The 18,067-nt window shown below is 55.2% G+C and overlaps 6 protein-coding genes across 6 annotated transcripts; 3 read left to right on the plus strand and 3 right to left on the minus strand.

The window, feature by feature from the left end:
- Positions 1-2,454: 2,454 nt before the first annotated feature.
- CLAFUR5_08070 (uncharacterized protein) lies at positions 2,455-2,778 on the minus strand (the record flags this gene model as incomplete). The annotated part of the gene is made up of 1 exon (XM_047907218.1): positions 2,455-2,778. The coding sequence occupies one exon, from the start codon at positions 2,776-2,778 to the stop codon at positions 2,455-2,457; it is 324 nt and encodes a 107-aa protein (XP_047759425.1).
- Positions 2,779-5,664: 2,886 nt separating this feature from the next.
- CLAFUR5_08071 (uncharacterized protein) lies at positions 5,665-7,618 on the plus strand (the record flags this gene model as incomplete). The annotated part of the gene is made up of 4 exons (XM_047907219.1): positions 5,665-5,709; positions 5,767-6,278; positions 6,340-6,742; positions 6,794-7,618. 4 exons carry the CDS (start codon positions 5,665-5,667, stop codon positions 7,616-7,618), a joined length of 1,785 nt encoding a protein of 594 aa, XP_047759612.1.
- A 1,081-nt stretch (positions 7,619-8,699) lies between these two features.
- On the plus strand, positions 8,700-9,629 carry CLAFUR5_08072 (Cyclin-U2-1; the record flags this gene model as incomplete). Its single annotated transcript, XM_047907220.1, has 1 exon — positions 8,700-9,629. One exon carries the CDS (start codon positions 8,700-8,702, stop codon positions 9,627-9,629), a length of 930 nt encoding a protein of 309 aa, XP_047759611.1.
- Positions 9,630-11,455: 1,826 nt separating this feature from the next.
- Positions 11,456-12,910, plus strand: CLAFUR5_08073 (uncharacterized protein; the record flags this gene model as incomplete). Its single annotated transcript, XM_047907221.1, has 1 exon — positions 11,456-12,910. The coding sequence occupies one exon, from the start codon at positions 11,456-11,458 to the stop codon at positions 12,908-12,910; it is 1,455 nt and encodes a 484-aa protein (XP_047759610.1).
- Positions 12,911-13,089: 179 nt separating this feature from the next.
- CLAFUR5_08074 (uncharacterized protein) lies at positions 13,090-15,381 on the minus strand (the record flags this gene model as incomplete). The annotated part of the gene is made up of 1 exon (XM_047907222.1): positions 13,090-15,381. One exon carries the CDS (start codon positions 15,379-15,381, stop codon positions 13,090-13,092), a length of 2,292 nt encoding a protein of 763 aa, XP_047759616.1.
- Positions 15,382-17,411: 2,030 nt separating this feature from the next.
- On the minus strand, positions 17,412-17,672 carry CLAFUR5_14686 (Ecp27; the record flags this gene model as incomplete). The annotated part of the gene is made up of 2 exons (XM_047913834.1): positions 17,412-17,540; positions 17,598-17,672. 2 exons carry the CDS (start codon positions 17,670-17,672, stop codon positions 17,412-17,414), a joined length of 204 nt encoding a protein of 67 aa, XP_047759868.1.
- Positions 17,673-18,067: the final 395 nt, after the last annotated feature.

Genomic DNA, 18,067 nt, shown 5'->3' on the forward strand with positions numbered 1-18,067 from the left:
TTTGTGCGTGTAAGTGCGGGAAGAATGGAAGTGTGGCGGGATCTTCCGTATTCACATGTGCTTGCTGAAAGCCGCGCAGACGCGACTCATTCACTGCAACATCTTGGCCCCACACAATTGTTCACTCGATAGTATGAGATCCTCGACTGATATGGCCAGCAAGGCCTGATACTTGCCGAACCGACTTGGAGGACTGATCAGGCATGCGTTACTTAAGACCGAGTCGTTTCGTGTGTGATATTGGCGATGAGCCGTTGAGCTCTGATCTGCCGCCACGACAACATCTCTGTACGGAAACTGCCTGTGTTTGCGAATTTGATCTTGAACTTCGCTGACAGCATTGCAAGCCTGAATACATATCTGACACAGACGGCACGCCCATAAGGTGGCAGCTGGACGTAGTCCTTTTGCTTTCATGTCGTGGAGTCTCAGGCGCAGGCTGAATCGAAAGTGCTATGCTCGAATCTACACTGATGTACGGCTTTGGAAGGACATGCAGTGACGTACCGTCCGGTGTAGCGGTAGAATGTGGTGGGCATCGATGATGGCCAGGACGATGCTAGTTCTTCCTATCTTCGGATTGAGATTAATGCAGAAGTAAGATGTCTCCGCCATGAGTTTCGTTCTGCGCAGCTGGAGAAAATGGTAGGAGCTTTGAATAGCTGGTCAACGTGTCCGTTTCTGCACCTGTGGAGGGGACGGCGAGCATCATCCGGTGCCGGAAATGGCCTTTCCTTTCCAAAGACACTTCACCGCATTCACTGTAGCGTGAAAATACAACTGCTTCCTGATACAGCTACAAGTGCGTTACATGGGCATGCGCATTTGCCAGGTAAGGGGACCACAAGAGAGGACCACAGGGGCAACAATCATTAGATCTGGCAAGACCTGGCGAGTGCAGCCCTGTGTCAGGAGGTAGCCACGACGGCGAAGTGCGGAAGGAACCAATTGCGGAAAGGAGAACCTCCTCGATGCCTTCCTGGAGCTGTCAATTCTCTCGTCTCGGTCACAATTTGCTCAAAGGCCAGAAAGTACGACGGCGGCCAGCAGCTCCTGCATCAATGTGCATAGATATGAATGCTTCAATGCCGTGCTGCTGGTCAAGAGCGAGTCCAGCAGGCAAACTGTACCTGCTGTGTCTTTGTCGTTGCTCGCTCGCTGCTCTCGCCGTTTGGCAAGAATGCATATCCGTCGCATGGCCAGGAGGCCGCTGTATAAGGTCTGGGAACAGCGCGCGCGTCCTGGCAGTTGTTTGGTGCCTTCAAAAATGGCAGTGAAGGCTTCTCAGTGGTCCGATCTGGCTACAATGCGGTGCTGTGATTCGTCGTGTCTGCACATTTTGTCAGCAAAATCAGGCTGTACACAACTTTGGCATATCGTTATGCTGGTCCATCTGTAGATGCAACCAAGATCTCATCACAAGGCGTGATGTTATCTTTCTGCTTGTCTCTGGCGAACCTTCCCTCCTTCCATCCACAACCTCCAGCTCCTCGCAGCTGCTCCACACCTACGCCCCGCCGGCACCTACCACCGTGCACCTCCTTCATTGTTTCTCCGTCTCCGAAGAGGAGTGGCCCTCCCAATGAGCCCCCCAGCGAAACAAGGTTGAGATGCAGCGCTCCCCCCTTAAAGTAGTCATGGGTCCGCAGCAGACCTTCGGGAACCCCTGCGGCAGCAATTCCTGCATCCTCTTCGGAGGCGGGGGAAAACAGCTTGGTGCTTGTCATGAGCAATACCTCGCTGATCTTGCAGTGTGCTGAGATTGAGTGGCTTCGTCCCACAACGCTGACTCCGGTCGCGTGCCTGGTGCAAGAGGCTTGTCGTGAGACATGTTCTCGAGTGTTCGGCGAACATTTGTGGGCTCGTCCGATCTTGATGAAACCGGCTGGTGCTCTTTGAGCCATACCAGACCTGGCTTGCGAAATGATTACATCGAAATGACTTCGGTCGCAGTGCCGTGTGCGAGAGACATGTCTTTGGATGTGCGCTTGAGTACCTGGGGCATACAAATCCTCGCCGTGATTGTGTTCCCCGCCGTCAATGGTGATCGATTGTAGCAGTGTTGCGATCACGAGCCCCCGAAAATTGAATCAGCCTGTGCCTGCCATACTGTTCTGCTCTTCCGTCGTGCGGGTCATGGTGGTCGAATGTGGCGACATTGCGACCGTGAGCCTTCAGTCGACACACGGCGCAGGCTTCACCTCCCGGCTGTAGTTCGCGACGTCCTCATCTTGACAGCCCTGGGGCCTTCAGTGGAATCCTTCTGGGCCGTTGCCCGTCTTCGCAGCCATGTGTACCGCGGTTGAGATTCCGCATTTCAGTCGACTGAAATAGTCTCAACGCACAATACCGGGCATGTAGTGCTTCCGTCGACATCCCAACGATGGAAGTGGCGACGCTAGGACGGAGTGACTGTGCCACTTCGAACAGACTGCGCGCGTGTTCCGATAGATCCTAACATGCACGCGGTCTGTTGGCATTGATCTTCGCATTTTGGTCTGACGTGAGTGCAATGTCGGCCGAACTTGGTGATATTGCGAGCTTGAGCTCTTTGAGGTAGCCCGTGCCTTCCGATGTGCTTGATGTTTCTCCTTCAAGGACGTCGGACTTTCCCGTACAATAGCGGACCATTATCTGTTCACGGCGTGTCGGAATGTCCTCTAGCCAAGTCCAGTCAATCAGCGTCCTGTTGAAGTGTACGAACAGCTCAAGTGTTCTTCTGTTGATCTGGCCTGAATGGCGTTTCCATCTTGCCTCTTCCTCCTCCCGCCAGCCCATGTCCCGATGATAGCGTCCAAATGCTCATTTGTGAGTTGGTCCGTCTTCCAACTTCTCCCTGGCTCTACACCTGGAAAAGTACGACCATCCTCAAGGCATGCTGCTCGATTGAACACGGCTGCTTCAATGTCAAGTCAAGCGCTTCCGCATTGACATCTGAATATCGTCTACAGAGTTGACTTTGAGCTTACATGACGGATTTGCTACGAAGGCACAGACAACACGAGGCTGAACAACCATGATGTCATCATTTTCTTCAGCCAGAATCCTAAAGATACTGCAGCCACGAGGAATGCACATCATGATCGTATAGGACGGACTGACGTTACACGACACAGCGACGACAGTCCTGCATGTGATTAAGCGCAGCGACCGAGCGCTAGCCACACCGGAGTACGAGCTTGCGAGTACGTAGGTGAGGCGTCAGCGAGGGAGTGAAGCTCTATACCAGCCCTCAACTAGCCTTGGCGCCCGCTCTGATTGGTCAACTTTCAAGTTTTAGGGTCACGTGACCTACCGCACTGTGCCTGTTGGCGAACTCGCAAACATATACTCGTCGCTAACGCCTATGTCGTCGTATAATAAGCACTGTACGTCGGGTAGCGGTAGCGTGGATTGCACGCTATTCTGCAGTCTAGAAGGGTTGGTAGAGAGCTCCACTCCGCTACGCTTACCTTTGGAGGTTCACAACCGCCAACAGCACATTTTACTGAATGTCGGTGGTGCCGAGCTTTCTGTGCAACCGGTCTTGGCTCGTGGTCTTCTTGGTCGTCTGCCGTTGCAGCTTCTCGACATGGCTGCATACATGTACGACTGACAGTGCACTTGTATGTTCACGCACGCATTGTATTCTATCTTATCAACGGCAGACGCCCTGTTCTTTGTATCTGCTCTTTTGATGGCTCCCTTGGCGACTTGAAGCTTGAAACAGCACGTGAGCTGCAACTCGCACGCATCGACAACCCTTCTTCCTACTTCTGCTTTCCATTTCCATCGTCCATCACAACCACCCACTGCCACTCGAAATATTCTTCAGCCAACGAGCGTCCTACATTGTTGCACGAAAGCTGCCGCATTGACGCCGATGATAACAAGCGCAACAGGCCCCCCGAGCTGGTGCCGCCGCGGGCGCAACCTGAGCAGTACCGCTTGGAATGCAGCGACAGCGCCGCGGTGACCATCAACCGCATAAGCCTTTTGGAGAAGAGCAGACAGTAGTATACCAGTGGTGTGGCACGATGGATTCACGAATATCCTAGATGCAGGCTGGTCCACCCGAGTCGACGAAGTGACAGCACGACGACCGCTCTGACGGATACGACAGCGCCATGCGCAACCATGACCGACTGTACAACTGCACGCTGAAGAACTCAACAACCAAAGTAGCCACAAAACGCAGTGACCGGCAATTTGAGGACAAGAAGAGAAGGACAAAGCAATCCACCAGAGTAGAGAAGACTGGAAACTGTAAGATCGGGCTCACTGACAGTAGGTAATCATCTTCTGTTTCCTGGCTCTCAATAAGGCTTCATGCCTGCTATACTCTCTTCTCGCAGCAAGATGCTTCCGGGCCACATAATCGTACTTCTTACCAACTACGATTTACATGAGTTGTACGCTTTGCACATCCGCTTTCTTCATATCAACCCGCGCTGTAAAGGCAACGATCAAAAGACGGAACAAGGGATATCCTTCTGGACTTCGAGCTGGCGCAGCGCTGTATGGCGGTACGTGGCCCAGCAATATCCGTTGCAGGCAGGCACGAACTTGGCCATGACAAGGAAAGTGCGAGTGCATACATTTGAGAGACAATGCTGACACGATCTGCAGGAGAAACGAGCTTCGCCAAGAAGTTCCTGTAAGCCGACCATGCAATGCATAGGAGCTGTTTGGCGATTCGACTAAACACCATATCTTACTGTTTTGTGAGCCTTCCTGGGATCTCCAGTGCGCAGCGCACGGTATCATATCTGGAGCGATCTCCACACTCTTCTCTGACTCGGACAAGGTCTAAGACATGATAGAAAAAGGCACTTAGCCATATTCCGCGCGATGGCCATACTCCACAAATCATCTACACGTGTCCAGGCTGCGGCTGCGAGGAACATCAAGCTTATCACGACTCGGTCTCTACTCGATGCGCGATTTCGAGCTTCCGTGGAACAGCTTGCGGGGGTTGTTGGAACAGCTCGGCTTGCGTCAGCACGGATCGTGAGCTGAGCGACGCCACACCGCTCGAAAGCAGCGCCAAGGGCTGGTCGATTCACCTACGAGAACGCAAAGAACTGGCGACGGAATATCAGGCAGCTGAGACATCCCACGTGCGACATACAGAGACGGCCTCAGTAGAGGCGAGTGCATCGGATCGGTCGGACAAACGCAAGCAGGCGCCGCTTCTGATTGGGTTACCGTCCAGGGAAGAGCAGCGGAGCTTGCCAAGGCATCATCGCAGCAATATTCACGACGAAAGGTGTATTGACACGATCGAGTACGTACGCGGAGTATCAAAAGGGCCATCACAAGCAGCTCACTCGCTTTACCAGGCGGCGCATGTGTTGTGGTGGGCTGTATTCATTCTTTTCGGTCACTGTCCGCCTGGCTTCGCACTTTCCACCAGGGTCCGTGCCCGTCCAGCCCAGCGTTCTTTGCTGTCGCTTTCCTTCTCCAGCTTTCTCTCTCTTGCACCACAAAACCATCGACAACGCCGCAACGCGTCGACAACCCATCGTCTGCACCCTACCAGACACCACCAAGTATCCATACCACCTCTTCGCGAGTGCAACTACGTCGACTGCCTGCACACACGCGTGACGCCATCACGCCCATCGCGTCGCAAAACCCTTCGTGCGCCCCAGCGAGGACAGGACGTACTGCAGCGACACCAGGATGGCGGACGAGACCACTACCACCGCGCCAGTAGAGGCGCCAGCGGTAAGTATACGTGTCGCGTCACCATAAACCATATCATCGTCGCTGAGACCTGCACAGCCTGCTGTTCCCGTCGAGTCTGATAAGCCCCCTGAGACGACTGGAACCAACGGAGAGGCTGCGGCGCCTAAGCCAGACGACGAGACGACGACCGAGCATGAAAAGATCGAGGAGCCTGTCGCCAATGGCGACAACGCGCAAGACGGCGACGCTGACCAGGACGAGTCTTCTGCTGACTTGACCCCAGCGTCAGGCGGCAAGGACAAGAAGAGGAAGTCTACTGGCGGTGTGCCTGAACACAAGTCGAAGAAGGGCAAGAAGAACAGCAACAGGCCGCCGCCCAAACTGCACCTTGACTGCAAGCCAGGTCAGTTCTACTGGGCGCGTCTGAAGGGTTACCCTCCATGGCCAGCAGTCATCTGTGACGAGTCCATGCTGCCCGAGTCGCTTCTTGGGTCGCGTCCAGTCAGCACAGCACGCCCAGACGGTTCCATTCGCGACGACTTCAAGGAGGGCGGGAAAAACGCCAAGGAGCGCACATTCCCAATCATGTTTCTCGCGACGAACGAGTTGTAAGTACACCTCCGTCGCTTGGGCTACTCTCATATGACAAGCTAATCATGTTTCTGACAGCCAATGGATGATCAACACCTCTCTCACACCGCTTGAGCCTGAGGAGTGCAAGTCACTTCCTACTACGAAGATGACCAAGATGCTTCAGCAGGCATACCAGATCGCCTCGGAAGGTCACGACATCGAGTACTTCAAGGGCATCTTGCGCACATGGCAGGAAGAGCAAGAAGCGTACCGCCTCGCTGAGGAGGAGGCTGAGCGCGAAGCTGAGCGTCTTGCAGAGGAGCAAGCTGCGAAACTTGAGGCTGGAGAGGAAGCAGTCGTCGAGGAGAAGCCCCAGAAGAAGAAGGGACCACGCAAAAGCAAGGGCGGCGACGAAGATGTCGAGGTGGAGGACGCAGAGGCACCAAAATCCAGCAAGAAGCGTAAGAAGGATGCGGAAAGTGATGCCGATGCACCAAAGGTGAGTCCCACGTATGATGCAGATCGAGAACGTGTACTGACATCACAACAGCCAAAGAAGACGCCCAAGGTGACCAAGATTAACGCACCGAAGACACCTGGCAGTGAGGCTTCTGCAAAGAAGTCTACTGCCAAGCCTAAGAAGAAGGTGGTATCGGCGCCTAAGGAGGACGAGGGCGAGAACAAGCCTCAGCTCACCCAAGAGCAGAAGCTTGAGCAGCGTCAGAAGGCGATCTTGTACCTTCGTCATCGTCTGCAGAAGGGCTTCCTGTCACGCGACCAAGCACCCCAGGAGAGTGAGATGGCAAGCATGGCAGAGTTCTTCTCGCAGCTGGAGTCATACGAGGATCTGGAGCCATCCATTATTCGCGAGACCAAGATCCACAAGGTGCTCAAGGCCATCGTCAAGCTTGCGATGGTTCCCAGGGACGAGGACTTCAACTTCAAGAAGCGCAGCACGGCTCTCCTCGAGGTCTGGAACAAGCGCATGGAGGCTGATGGGGATGCTGCACCTGCCGCTCCGGTTGTGAAGCCGGAGACTAACGGTGAGAAGGCAGCTGACAAGGACGCATCAGCAACACCAGCAGCACCAGCACCAGAGACCAAGGACACGGAGATGAAGGACGCTGAGCCAGAGGCGAAGGACACAGAGATGAAGGACGCCGACAAGCCTAGTGTCGAGACTGTAGAGGCCAAAGTGGGGACTGCTGAGAAGACTGCCGATGAGATCGAGAAGAAGGTTGAGAGCGAAAAGCTGAACGCAACGTCTGAGCCTCCTCAACCTGATGCAGACAAGGCGGCAGATGCACCGAAGAACGACCCCGTTGAGCCCGCGAGCCTTGGGAACGGCGCGACGGACGAGAAGGACGAGAAGTAGGTCGAAGAGTGTGGAGACATTGTTTTGCGCGAAGGAGGACTTATGAACTAGCGATGCGGCTCGAAATCATTCTTGAGCATTGCCTGCCTGAAAGCAGACTAACTGCTCACCGTGATATGGTGAAGGCAAGGAATGGGCTTGAGAATTGATGACATGAGAAGGATAGCTTGTGTATATTAGCTGGCTGCGAGTATGACAAGTGTTGTAGCAGCTCTCTCATGGACATTGCTTGAGCTCGGCAGATGAATGTCTGTCGCTTCACGTGAAAGTGGTCTGACTTGTCGGCATATGGTCTTTCGTGGTAGCTTTCCGCACTGGAGAGTTTGCATCTTGCTACAGCAACGAGGAACAGTGCAGACCTGGATCACGGATAGCTCTCTGCGGGATATATTGCCCCGCCGAGCGTGAATGGAGTCGTGCTGATCGTGCACGACATTGGCGTTGCAGCAAGTAATGCAGGATTGAGTTCCGCTCATGCACGGAGCTGGATGGGGAAGGAATGGACCCTGAATGGCTTGGTGTGACACGCGCTCGGTAAGAGATGCAGTCATGGCAGTTGCCTCTGGAGCATGGTGAAGTCAAGGAGTCAAGTGGTCAATATGCAATACTCCTCCCGTTGGAAAGCAAGACAGGGCACGAGACATCACGGATCAAGGCCGACGTTGTTTGCCGGCTTGAAGCGAGATGCCTTTCGTCAGGTGGGCAGAAGGAAAAGCTACCAGATGGAGCTCTACATGTACTTACTACTAGACTACCGCAGCTCTGGACTGGCGTCTACTGTTTTCATTTGACCAGTAAACCATGCTAGCTTCTTCTCTCTGCGCCCATATGATCCATTCCATCCTGCCGTCGTGCCTGATGTGCTGCTCTCCATCAACGACCTGCACCATTCACCACCGCCACCTTATCAGCGCCGCATCAGGACTACGCACCACGCCCATCAAGTACAAGTGAGGGGAAAGAGAAGGAGCGGCACCGATCAAGACATCGCCAATGGCCGACTGATCAAGCAAGAACACTCCAAGTCACGAATCCTGTCGCAACATCCAGCAACACATCACCTCACCTCACCAGTCGAGGCATGGACGATGGCGCCTCACACCCGCTGGCTGTCTCCGACCCAGCACCCCCAGGCTCGCCGCCTCCACCACCAGACCCAAACGTAGACGATGCCACCGCCGCAGTCCCACTATGTCCCACGCCGACCCCCAAAACAGACGACCCCCTCCACCTCTCCAGCGAACAATGGGACATCAACTCCGTCTCCGCCCTCGGCGCCCTGCGCATGCTCATCGAAGCCCTCGACAAACTCGCCAACGCAACCGGCGACGTCCCACCTACCCCACCAGTCTCCCGCCCAACTACACCCAGCAAGCTAGGCTTTGAAAAGCGCCACTTTCGCAAATCCTCCTCCTCCCTTCGCCTTGCTCAGGGAGCCTCTGGTGTCCCGGCAACACCCATCGGCTCCCCGGAAGCTCACCCTCACGAACCTTTGACAGTCGAAATTGGCGCCCACGCTCAAGATATGCACATTCAACACGCGGCTCTCGCACGTCGCTTCTTCTCCAAGACAGCTCCGCCTTTCACACTCTCCGCATATCTCATGCGCCTGCACCAATACTGTCCCCACAGCCCGGGCGTATACCTCGCCGCCTCGGCTTACATCCACCACCTCTGCGCCGCGGAGCTAATCGTGCCTGCGACGAGTCGCACGATCCATCGATTGAGTCTCGCGGCAATAAGAGTTGCGGCCAAGGCGTTGGAGGACAATAAGTGGGCGCAAGAGCGGGTTGCGAAGGTGGGCGGGGTGAGTAATGGGCAGTTGTTGAGTTTGGAGGTGACGATGTGCTTTTTGTTGGATTTTGAGTTGTATGTGGATGAGAGGATCATGGCTAGGAGGATGTTTCTGTTGCAGGAGGCGGCGGCTACGAGGCATGGGATGGGGAGTGGGGGGAAGTTGGGAGAGCAGTTTAAGTTGAGGTTGCCGATGAGGGTGAGGGGGAATAAGTGAAGTGAAATGAACCATGATGATGATGATGATGATGATGATGATGATGATGAAGGACACGGCAGAAAGAGCAGTAAGAGCATGAGGCAGGGAGTTTATGGGTGGGTTGGGCTGCATAGCGCGTGGCGTTCTTCTTCGTCTGAATGGTGAGCGTTAAGCAGGATACCCACAAAGGCGTTGCTATTCTTTGATTGAGTATGGGTTTGCCATAGCTTACACATTGCTTCGAATGCGTTACTCGGCTCGCTATGTTACGTTCGGGAATACGAGAGTTGAGCGAGGAATTGGACGGCAGTTGCGGAAGACCAATGATGATCAGATCTTTCGAACGATGATTCCTCACGAAGAGTGGTTCCAAACAGGTCTTCATCACGATACGGAACGCATGTCAGAATAGTCTCGCAGAAGGTTGTATGGCTGCACGTTCATTGGGACCACTTTCTGGAATAGGATGAAGTCTGTCATTAAGCTGCAGACAGATCGAGGTGTGATGGCAAAGGCCCGACTGTCATCCTGGCTTTCGATGGTATGATTTCTCGGGAGATCTTGTCTCTGATCAGCTGGACACGGAACTTCCAGAGTCCCAGTGTCCGGCTTTCGAAATGGCCTCACTGAAGCGATGTCACAGTGTTGAGGGCCATGTTGGTTCTTTACTCTGGGTCTTGATGATCATGGTCTACTTGATCTGGTGCCGATACTACTTACCGTACAGCATAATTTCATGCGCCACAGTCTTTGAAAGCTCCAGCAAACAGTTCTCCAGCTCGACATGGTATCGTATCCTTGATCTCCATGCGTGGTATGTCCAAGTGGCTGAGAAGCGCCTCTTTGGGGCCGAAAGTGATTGACGGTGGTTTAGCGATGCTCGGTCATCAGTATCGCGGAGCATGCAATGCCCGACGGGCAGTTGTCGAACCTGCCGTCCGCGGTATCAATGTATCATACGGATCTAAGCCCTTCCAGCCGGATCTAAGAGGTGTCGTGACCCAGGCACGATGGATTAGCAGGATCATTAAGGCATACATTCAGCCTCAGGCTGTGCGATTCTTGTCGACCAGTGCTTTCAGCTTGACATGGATTTGCGGTGGGCGGTAGGGACGGCGCGAGGCCGCAGATGGTATTACACAGGTACAGAGTATGTGTGTAAGGATGGGAGGGTTGCTCGTGCATGGAAAAGTCCAACAAGCCGTGCACGGAGAGTGCAGCATGTGGCCGGCTTGAGGTTGGAAGGGTGTGGTTGTTACGACCGCCCTTTCGGTCGCTGGAGGCGGAGGCGGAAGAACATGGCCTCGGTCAACGGTCGCATAGAGATGCTTGACATGGACTGTGGTACATGCGATTGTGCATATTGGAAGCCGAACAAAATTGTTAATCAGATCGCTGACGGTGAAATGACCAAGACGCGCAAGGACTACAGACCGACAGAATGGCGAGCAGCAGGCCGCCGCCACTGTTACTCCCGCTATCAGGCATCCTGCGTACCTGCTTGATCGACGCATGTTCGCATGCGAGTTGAGCATGGAGAGGAACGGGTGTAGTGCGAATGGCTGGTGTCCAAATTTGATGTATTCTGGTTGTTGGTGCCTTGAACTGAGCCTCTCGCGCTTGTGGCCCGTGCGTGTTTGCGAGAAGGCGCACAGCCGCAGACTTCGAAACGGTCGAACAGCCCTTGGACACCACGTGGACACCACTGATTTTACAGAGTCCGGCGTCGGGTCTGCCAAGCCAGCACATTACCAGTCACCCCCCTAGGCACCAGTCAGGGTCTTATAGCGTCTTCATCCGAAGGACACATCAACGCTACCCATTGACCAGCTACTGCCTTCACAATGTGTGTTATCGACCAGAAGACGTACGTCCACGACGGTGGACGAGAGGAGATTGTTGAGAAGCGCCATTACTGTCACAAAGCCGTTGGCAGGACACTCTGTCGCCATATCGAGAGACGGGACCTAGGCGTCGTCAGGACCGTCGAACGCAGGCCTTCTCTGAGCCGCAACATAGCTTCGGAGCCTGTGGTCACTACCAGCAGAGACGGTCGCGAACGCAAGATGTATCCACTCAGCAGCCTCAGCCGGCGACCCAGCAAGAGGACCTCATCTGGCCAGGCCTCTGTCACAAGCACTGCCTCGCCTGTGGACAGTGCAGCCTCTTTGTCGTCTTCGATCCCGCCAGTGTATAAACAGGTCCGACCAGAAGCTCCTATGCCACCGCCCACCTACAAGACATACCCATCCGCTCGACAGATGACACCCATGTCACCCATTCCACCTCCGGACCCAAGAAGGACCGTCAGACCCGATGGCACTGCTAGCCATGATCGCCCACCGTCACTGGAGATGCCTCGAGCCACTTTCATCGAGCGAACACCTATCCCTCGACAGAGCTCATGGTCCAGCACAAACGCCGATGTCGATCAATTAGAGGACCTACCCCCTCGGCCCTCCAGCAGAAGAGTCTCCTTCCGCGAACGCCGTCCAAGCATCTCCATCGACATCGACGCCGCTACCAACCACTACCCCTCGCGCGCCGGCGCTTCATCGCCAGGCCTCAGCCACCTTCCCAAAATCTCCACCACAAGCAAAGGCCACGCCCGCGTCGACTCCGTCCGCGACGAAGGAGATCAAGCCCGACGAGAACAAGCCCGCCTCTCAGGTACCGACCACCGCCAACGCGCTCGCCTCTCCCGTGATGCAGAGCAAGCTGTCCGTCAGCGCGCGGAAGCCCTGCAACGGGAGAGAGACGCTTCCTCTTCATCTTCCCGTGAGCGGAGAGAACGGAACAGGCGCGAACCTCAGAATGCTCTTGAAGGCACGCCAGTGCCACTGCCACGTCAAAGCGATGCAATGCAGCGCCGTATTGACGCGGAGATGGCACAGATCGCACGGGAGCAGAGGGAAGCTGAGGAGCGGCGAAGGCGTGAGGCGAGTCCGAGTTCGACGTCTGGGAGGAGTTATACGTTCCCTCCCTCCTCGCCACTTTCTGCCAGACGGTCCTCCAACTTACCGGTCGCTGTGCATCATTATCGTCCTGGTAGTAGTAGTAAAGGAGGGGATGCGATTGCGGAGCGGGGTAAGGAGGTTATTGAGCGGTATGCGAGAGCGAGTGCGGAGCTGCAGCAGATGAGTGAGGCGATGGCGTATATGGAGCTGAGGGCTGAGGAGGGTGATGAGGTTGATGAGGAGGAGGGGTATGAGTTGCGGTCTGGTGGGAGGGATGAGAGGAGAGTTAGGAGGGGTGGGGATGGGAGGGAGAGAGGGGGTGATGGAGGGTATTATCAGTAACGTGTCATGTCATGCATGACAGGGCCTTGATGCAGAGAGCGAAGTGATGTAGCATAGACTGTACAACAAGTGTTCTGAATCCATGCGAAATGTCACGGCCCGAACGTGAGATAGTGAGCCTGTCTTGAAATGGTGGCGAAGAGTCTCTCGACCCCTTGATCGGTGGCACTACACTACCTCTAAAAGTGCAACTCGTCAACAACATCCTCCGCCCCTCCCACCTCCCTCCCACACCGCCAACTCTGACTTCCACCCTTCAACCGCCTCCCATACGTCCCTCCCTCCCCCCTCCCCTTCGGCGTCCTCTCAAACGTAAGCAACCCACCGGCCGTCCTGTCCGCATTAGAAACCACAACTTCCTCCCCACCCTCCAACACCGCCACGCCCGCTACAGACCCAAAGAATCGAATCTCCTGCCACGCATTATACGATCCAGACCCACCACCACTCTTGTCGTAAATTCTAACAACATCATCGTTCTCCGCGGCAATGAGAGCGCCATCGTCGGTGAAAGTGAGGGATCGAGCGCAAGTCATGGCGCTGGGGAGATTGTTCAAAGGCTTCGCCCAATTCCGCGCGTCCCAGACGAGGACTGTCCCATCCTGCGCTCCTGTAGCGACGTAACGTCCACAGGGTGACCAGTCGCATGCGAAAGCGTGATCGGTGTGCTCTTTGAGCGTGACGAGCGTGGTGCCTCGCTCGGCGTCTGTGATGAGAGTTTCTTGGCTGTCACCTACTAACACGCGGAGTCGGCGGTCGGGGGATGTGGCTGCGCAGTTGATGGCGTGTTCGTATGAGAAGGTGTTGGTGAATTGCAGCCGGCGTACGTCCATTATGCGGACTTTGCAGTCGTTGGAGCAGAAGACTGCTTGGGTGAGGCCGGAGCGGCGGGCCGGGTAGTCGTGGATGTGGGTTACGAGGCCGTTGTAGGCGTGGGTCACGTAGCCTTCGGAGGGGGTGTTGGAGGGACTGGACAGATTGAGGACGGCGTATTCGCCGTAGAAGCCACCGGCTAGAAGGACTGGACTGCTGGTGCTATGGCTGGATGTTAAGGTTTCGGTGGCAGAGAGACATGTGATTCTAAAACCTGCAGCGCAGTTCGCAGGACTTGAGAGGTCCATGACGGTCTCATCGGTGGAAGGACATGACAAGGATGCTTGCTTCACCTCGTTACCGGCCGCATAGAGCAGGGTATTACGGTTGCAAGCTGTCAGCACATTGCGAAGCTGGTAGTGGTTGAATCTCGCTCTGCGTCCAGGGAGAAATGACCGGAAGCTGAAGAGACGCTCTTCTTCTGCCAGCGGGTGAGGTTGTGAATGGGTCATATAGGACGACGTGGATCGTGAGGGGTGAAGCATATCTCGAGCGGTGTTGGCATCGCAGCGAGAGGGACCGATCAGCTTCCAGCGCAGACCTTGCATGTCCACCTCTTGTGATCGAACTTGTTTCCGCGTAACGGGGTGATCTGACCTGCCGATCCGTATCGATGACTGCAGTCCTGGCTCGAACTTCGGAAGCCGCTTGTCATGCATCGATCGCAGCCTCCAGCTGTCCATGAAATCGGCAAAGTCGTAATTACGTCGAGGGTCGTCTACTGGCATTGCATCGTCATCAAGTTCCATTTCATCTTCGTAAGCGTGCGTTGGAGTCATTTGATTGGCGTTGGAGTATTGAATGCTGCTAGCATCTGCTTCACGTGCCGGCATCGTTTGTACATGTGATGATACATTCTGGTAGGATGTGCGCCGCGACACAGTCCGTGAGCTGTTCGTAGATAGAGTGTTGGGTGTGGCGCGGGAAGAGGGAGGTCGCGATGATGCCACAGAGCCCCGGCCATGTAAATCTGAGCTTGAGATCGCAGCAGGCCGCACTACTACGTTCATTCTGTCGTGAAGTCGTCCATCAGACGGTCGTCCTTGGAGCGGCAATCGCAACCTTCGGCCGTCTTCCTCCTCCCTGATCTCGCTCGTTTCTGGTCGCGGATGATCTCTCCTGCGTAGATCATGCTCTGTTGAATGTACTGCTCGTGCATCATGCCGCGAGTCAAAGCGGTCCAGTAAAGGTAGTGTATTGGAGGCGATATATGCATCGCTGGTGTTGTGTACAGGGGTATCAGTCATAAGGATTTCATTGGGTTCGTCAGTCGGTAATTCGTTGTCGTGGTTCGTGCTGAGGGCAACACCGCCCTCGTGCTCATCATCGTCGTCGTCGTAGATGTAGTCGTAATGTACGTTGTAGTGTATGGGTAAAGGATGTCGATCTAGTGCAGCTCCGGGCAAGGACAAAGGCAGGCCCGCATTAGGACAGAAGATGGGCTCCGAATGCCGAGCGACGCATGCTGTCTGGGTAGTGAACATGTTCTCGTCTACAGCACGTCGCCTCCTGACTTTGGGCCTGCTCGTGAACGTAGGCCGGCACTTTGCAAGCGGAGAGGGCTTTCGCGGACTGCTGAAGTAGAAAATGTCCGCCATTTGCTCACATGAGCAGGGCACCGCGTGGACGGCTCAAGGTACCATTGACAGCGGCGGTGCTCGTCGGGACGAGCAGATACGTTCTCGTGGGATTCCTTCAGCTGTCAAGCAATGTCTGGTCGGTACGGAAGCGTGGTGCGTGGTGCGTGGTGCGTGGTGCGTGGTGCGGTCGAACGCTAGAGAAAGCTGTGCCTGTGAATCACACGCAGCAGCAGGGATGGCGTTGGAAGTCCGAAGACAGACGCGCTGCGGGGAGAAGGACGTCGTCTGCGCTCTGCGGCAAGGAAATGATATCGACAGCGTGACCAGGAAGCCCGCCGCAGCGGTTCCTCTAAGAGAAGTGGGAATATTGTTGGCCCCCAGCAGCTGCGGGTGGGAGTGACGGACCTGAGTGCTGGGTTCGGCGGATTGTGTCAAGATTCGCCTCGTCCGGTGCAGCGCATTGCGATTGTCCCCAGCGGTGACAGCTGCACGCGGCGGGCAGGTAGAATTGGGGTCTCGTGATGGTGTCTGTACAACAGCAGTGAAAGGAAGTGTGTGTGTGTGTGTGTGTGTGTGTGTTTGAGCAGGGCGACCTCCACGTAGGAACTTGCGTGGGATGTCTCCTCGTCGGCGAGCCGCGGTGCAGGGGCGTCACGGTGGAGTGGGAGGGGAGTGGAGTGGAGGGGATCTACCTCTCGCGCCGCAAGATGTCGTTTCTCGCGGCCGCATGTGCGAGGCCTATGCATAGCTCTAGCCTCTCTCTCGCCTCCTCCAGACGACCTAGTTCCAGCTACAGTACTCCGATGCCCACTTCTCCAACCCACGCGACACTTCCTCGTCTTCCCACGCGGTCGCACAGCAACGTTCGGCCAGCGACGAGACGACGATACTCCACTGCTGAGGGGCAAGACGTCATACAGGAGCGTCTTGCTCGTCGCAGATTGGCGGCAATCACCTCGAAGCAGCAGCCACAGCATCGGCCCTTGCCATGCGTGCGACTCCATTTAGCGAGCTGCAGCTGTCACACACATGTAATCCAATTCACATTCCATGCCATGCTGCAAGCGATGGGAAAGGTCCGGCAGCGACATCCAATCGAATGCCCGCACCTATCGCGCTACACTCGCCGCCATCTGTTTGCGAGACGAGAAGGGATAATGCGAGCTGCGAGCTACGATATGCCGTCGTGTCACCGCAGCTGTATTGCAGCCATTGCCAACCAGCACGCCTGCGAGTCGACGTCGCCTCTCGCTTCCGCCAGCAGACGTGCATACAATGTGCTCCCCAACCTCCTCATACCGAGGCAGTGGCAGAGCCAAGTCGCGCAAGCATACGAGATCATGTCGAATCTTGAGACCGTACTTCGTGTTTCCTCGTCTCATCACACATGGACGTCTTCTTTCACCTTCTGTTGTACCTCTCTGTGCGTCGCAGAGGCACGTCTGGACGACCACTTTCGCGACCAAGGTGCGACGCGCCAGCGTGGAAGCCGAACTGCCAGCTGCCATCAGTACATGTAGGTACCCGCGCGGACCCATCTAAAATGGTCCTTCTTCGCTACGGAAGTCTTCGAAAACTTCTTCGCGGCGATGCACGACGGTATTGGCGCGGACTCTGAGCGCAGCAACATGGAGTGAGCATCTTCGCGAGGCGCCCTTCGTTTCACACATGACCTTCCACATGGACAGCACACGTGGTTGAGCGCGACGTTCGTCCAAGGGGATACGTGCTTGTAACAGCTGAAGGGACACAGCGGCCTTCTTATCGACCGCATGCAAGATCTCTGCTACTCTGCTACGACACGGCGCTCAGGTTCGCATCGACTTGATTCTGCTGTTTCGCCATCACTTCCATCATCGCGATCAGGATGTAACGGTGCTAGACTGCTCTCCTTCTTCCAACCCACCATCGCCAGGCACCTTGGCTCGCCACCGTTGTCCCACCACCAAGCACTGCTGCCTCCATGATCTTGTGGTATCCTGGGACCGGCCCAGGTGTGTTTCCCTCGTCAATACCGACCCAACATGATGGCTTTGGGTTGCAAGTCACTATGCCTTGCACTTGTACGTCTTCTTATCGCAGCCAGCGAAGCACTTGGCGTCTTTGCACACTTGGTTCGTCTTGTCGAAGGGGGCTTTGCAGTATATGTCGTAGCAGTTGAACTTCGAAGCTCGTTCCTGTACTACCAATCAGCATAACCAGACGACCAGCACCTTAGGCGACGACATCCATACCACCAGTTCGCCTGGAAAGGCTACCGACCACGCCATGCCAGGGAACCCCGCCAGCAAAATGATTGACAGCCTCATGTCATCTGTTTACCGTGGAGGAGAGTCACAGAGAACGAGGCAGGAAACAACGGCAGATCTGTTTACTTAAAGGCTGACAGAGTTGATCCGACTACACCGCGTAGGTTGCGCTGCCTGTATGGTTCAGGCTTCGCGATGGCAACTCAATTCCTAATATTGACATTGCAGACAAGGTTACTGATCACGCAGAGCCAGCATCTTGTAGATGCCCTGGACGGTTCGCGTTTCTGCAGAATGTCATCCTTCTACGAGTGTTTTCCACGTACACTGCGACGTTGCTGAGATGGGTATAATTATTATGCTTCTTCCTGCATGAATCGTACGAGATGTGCCTAGCAAGAAGTATCGACAGCAACGACTGCTCAAGAAACATCGGAATGACCTGTACTCGTCAT

The sequence above is a fragment of the Fulvia fulva genome, chromosome 3, assembly GCF_020509005.1.
Source record: "Fulvia fulva chromosome 3, complete sequence".
NCBI lineage: Eukaryota > Fungi > Ascomycota > Dothideomycetes > Mycosphaerellales > Mycosphaerellaceae > Fulvia > Fulvia fulva.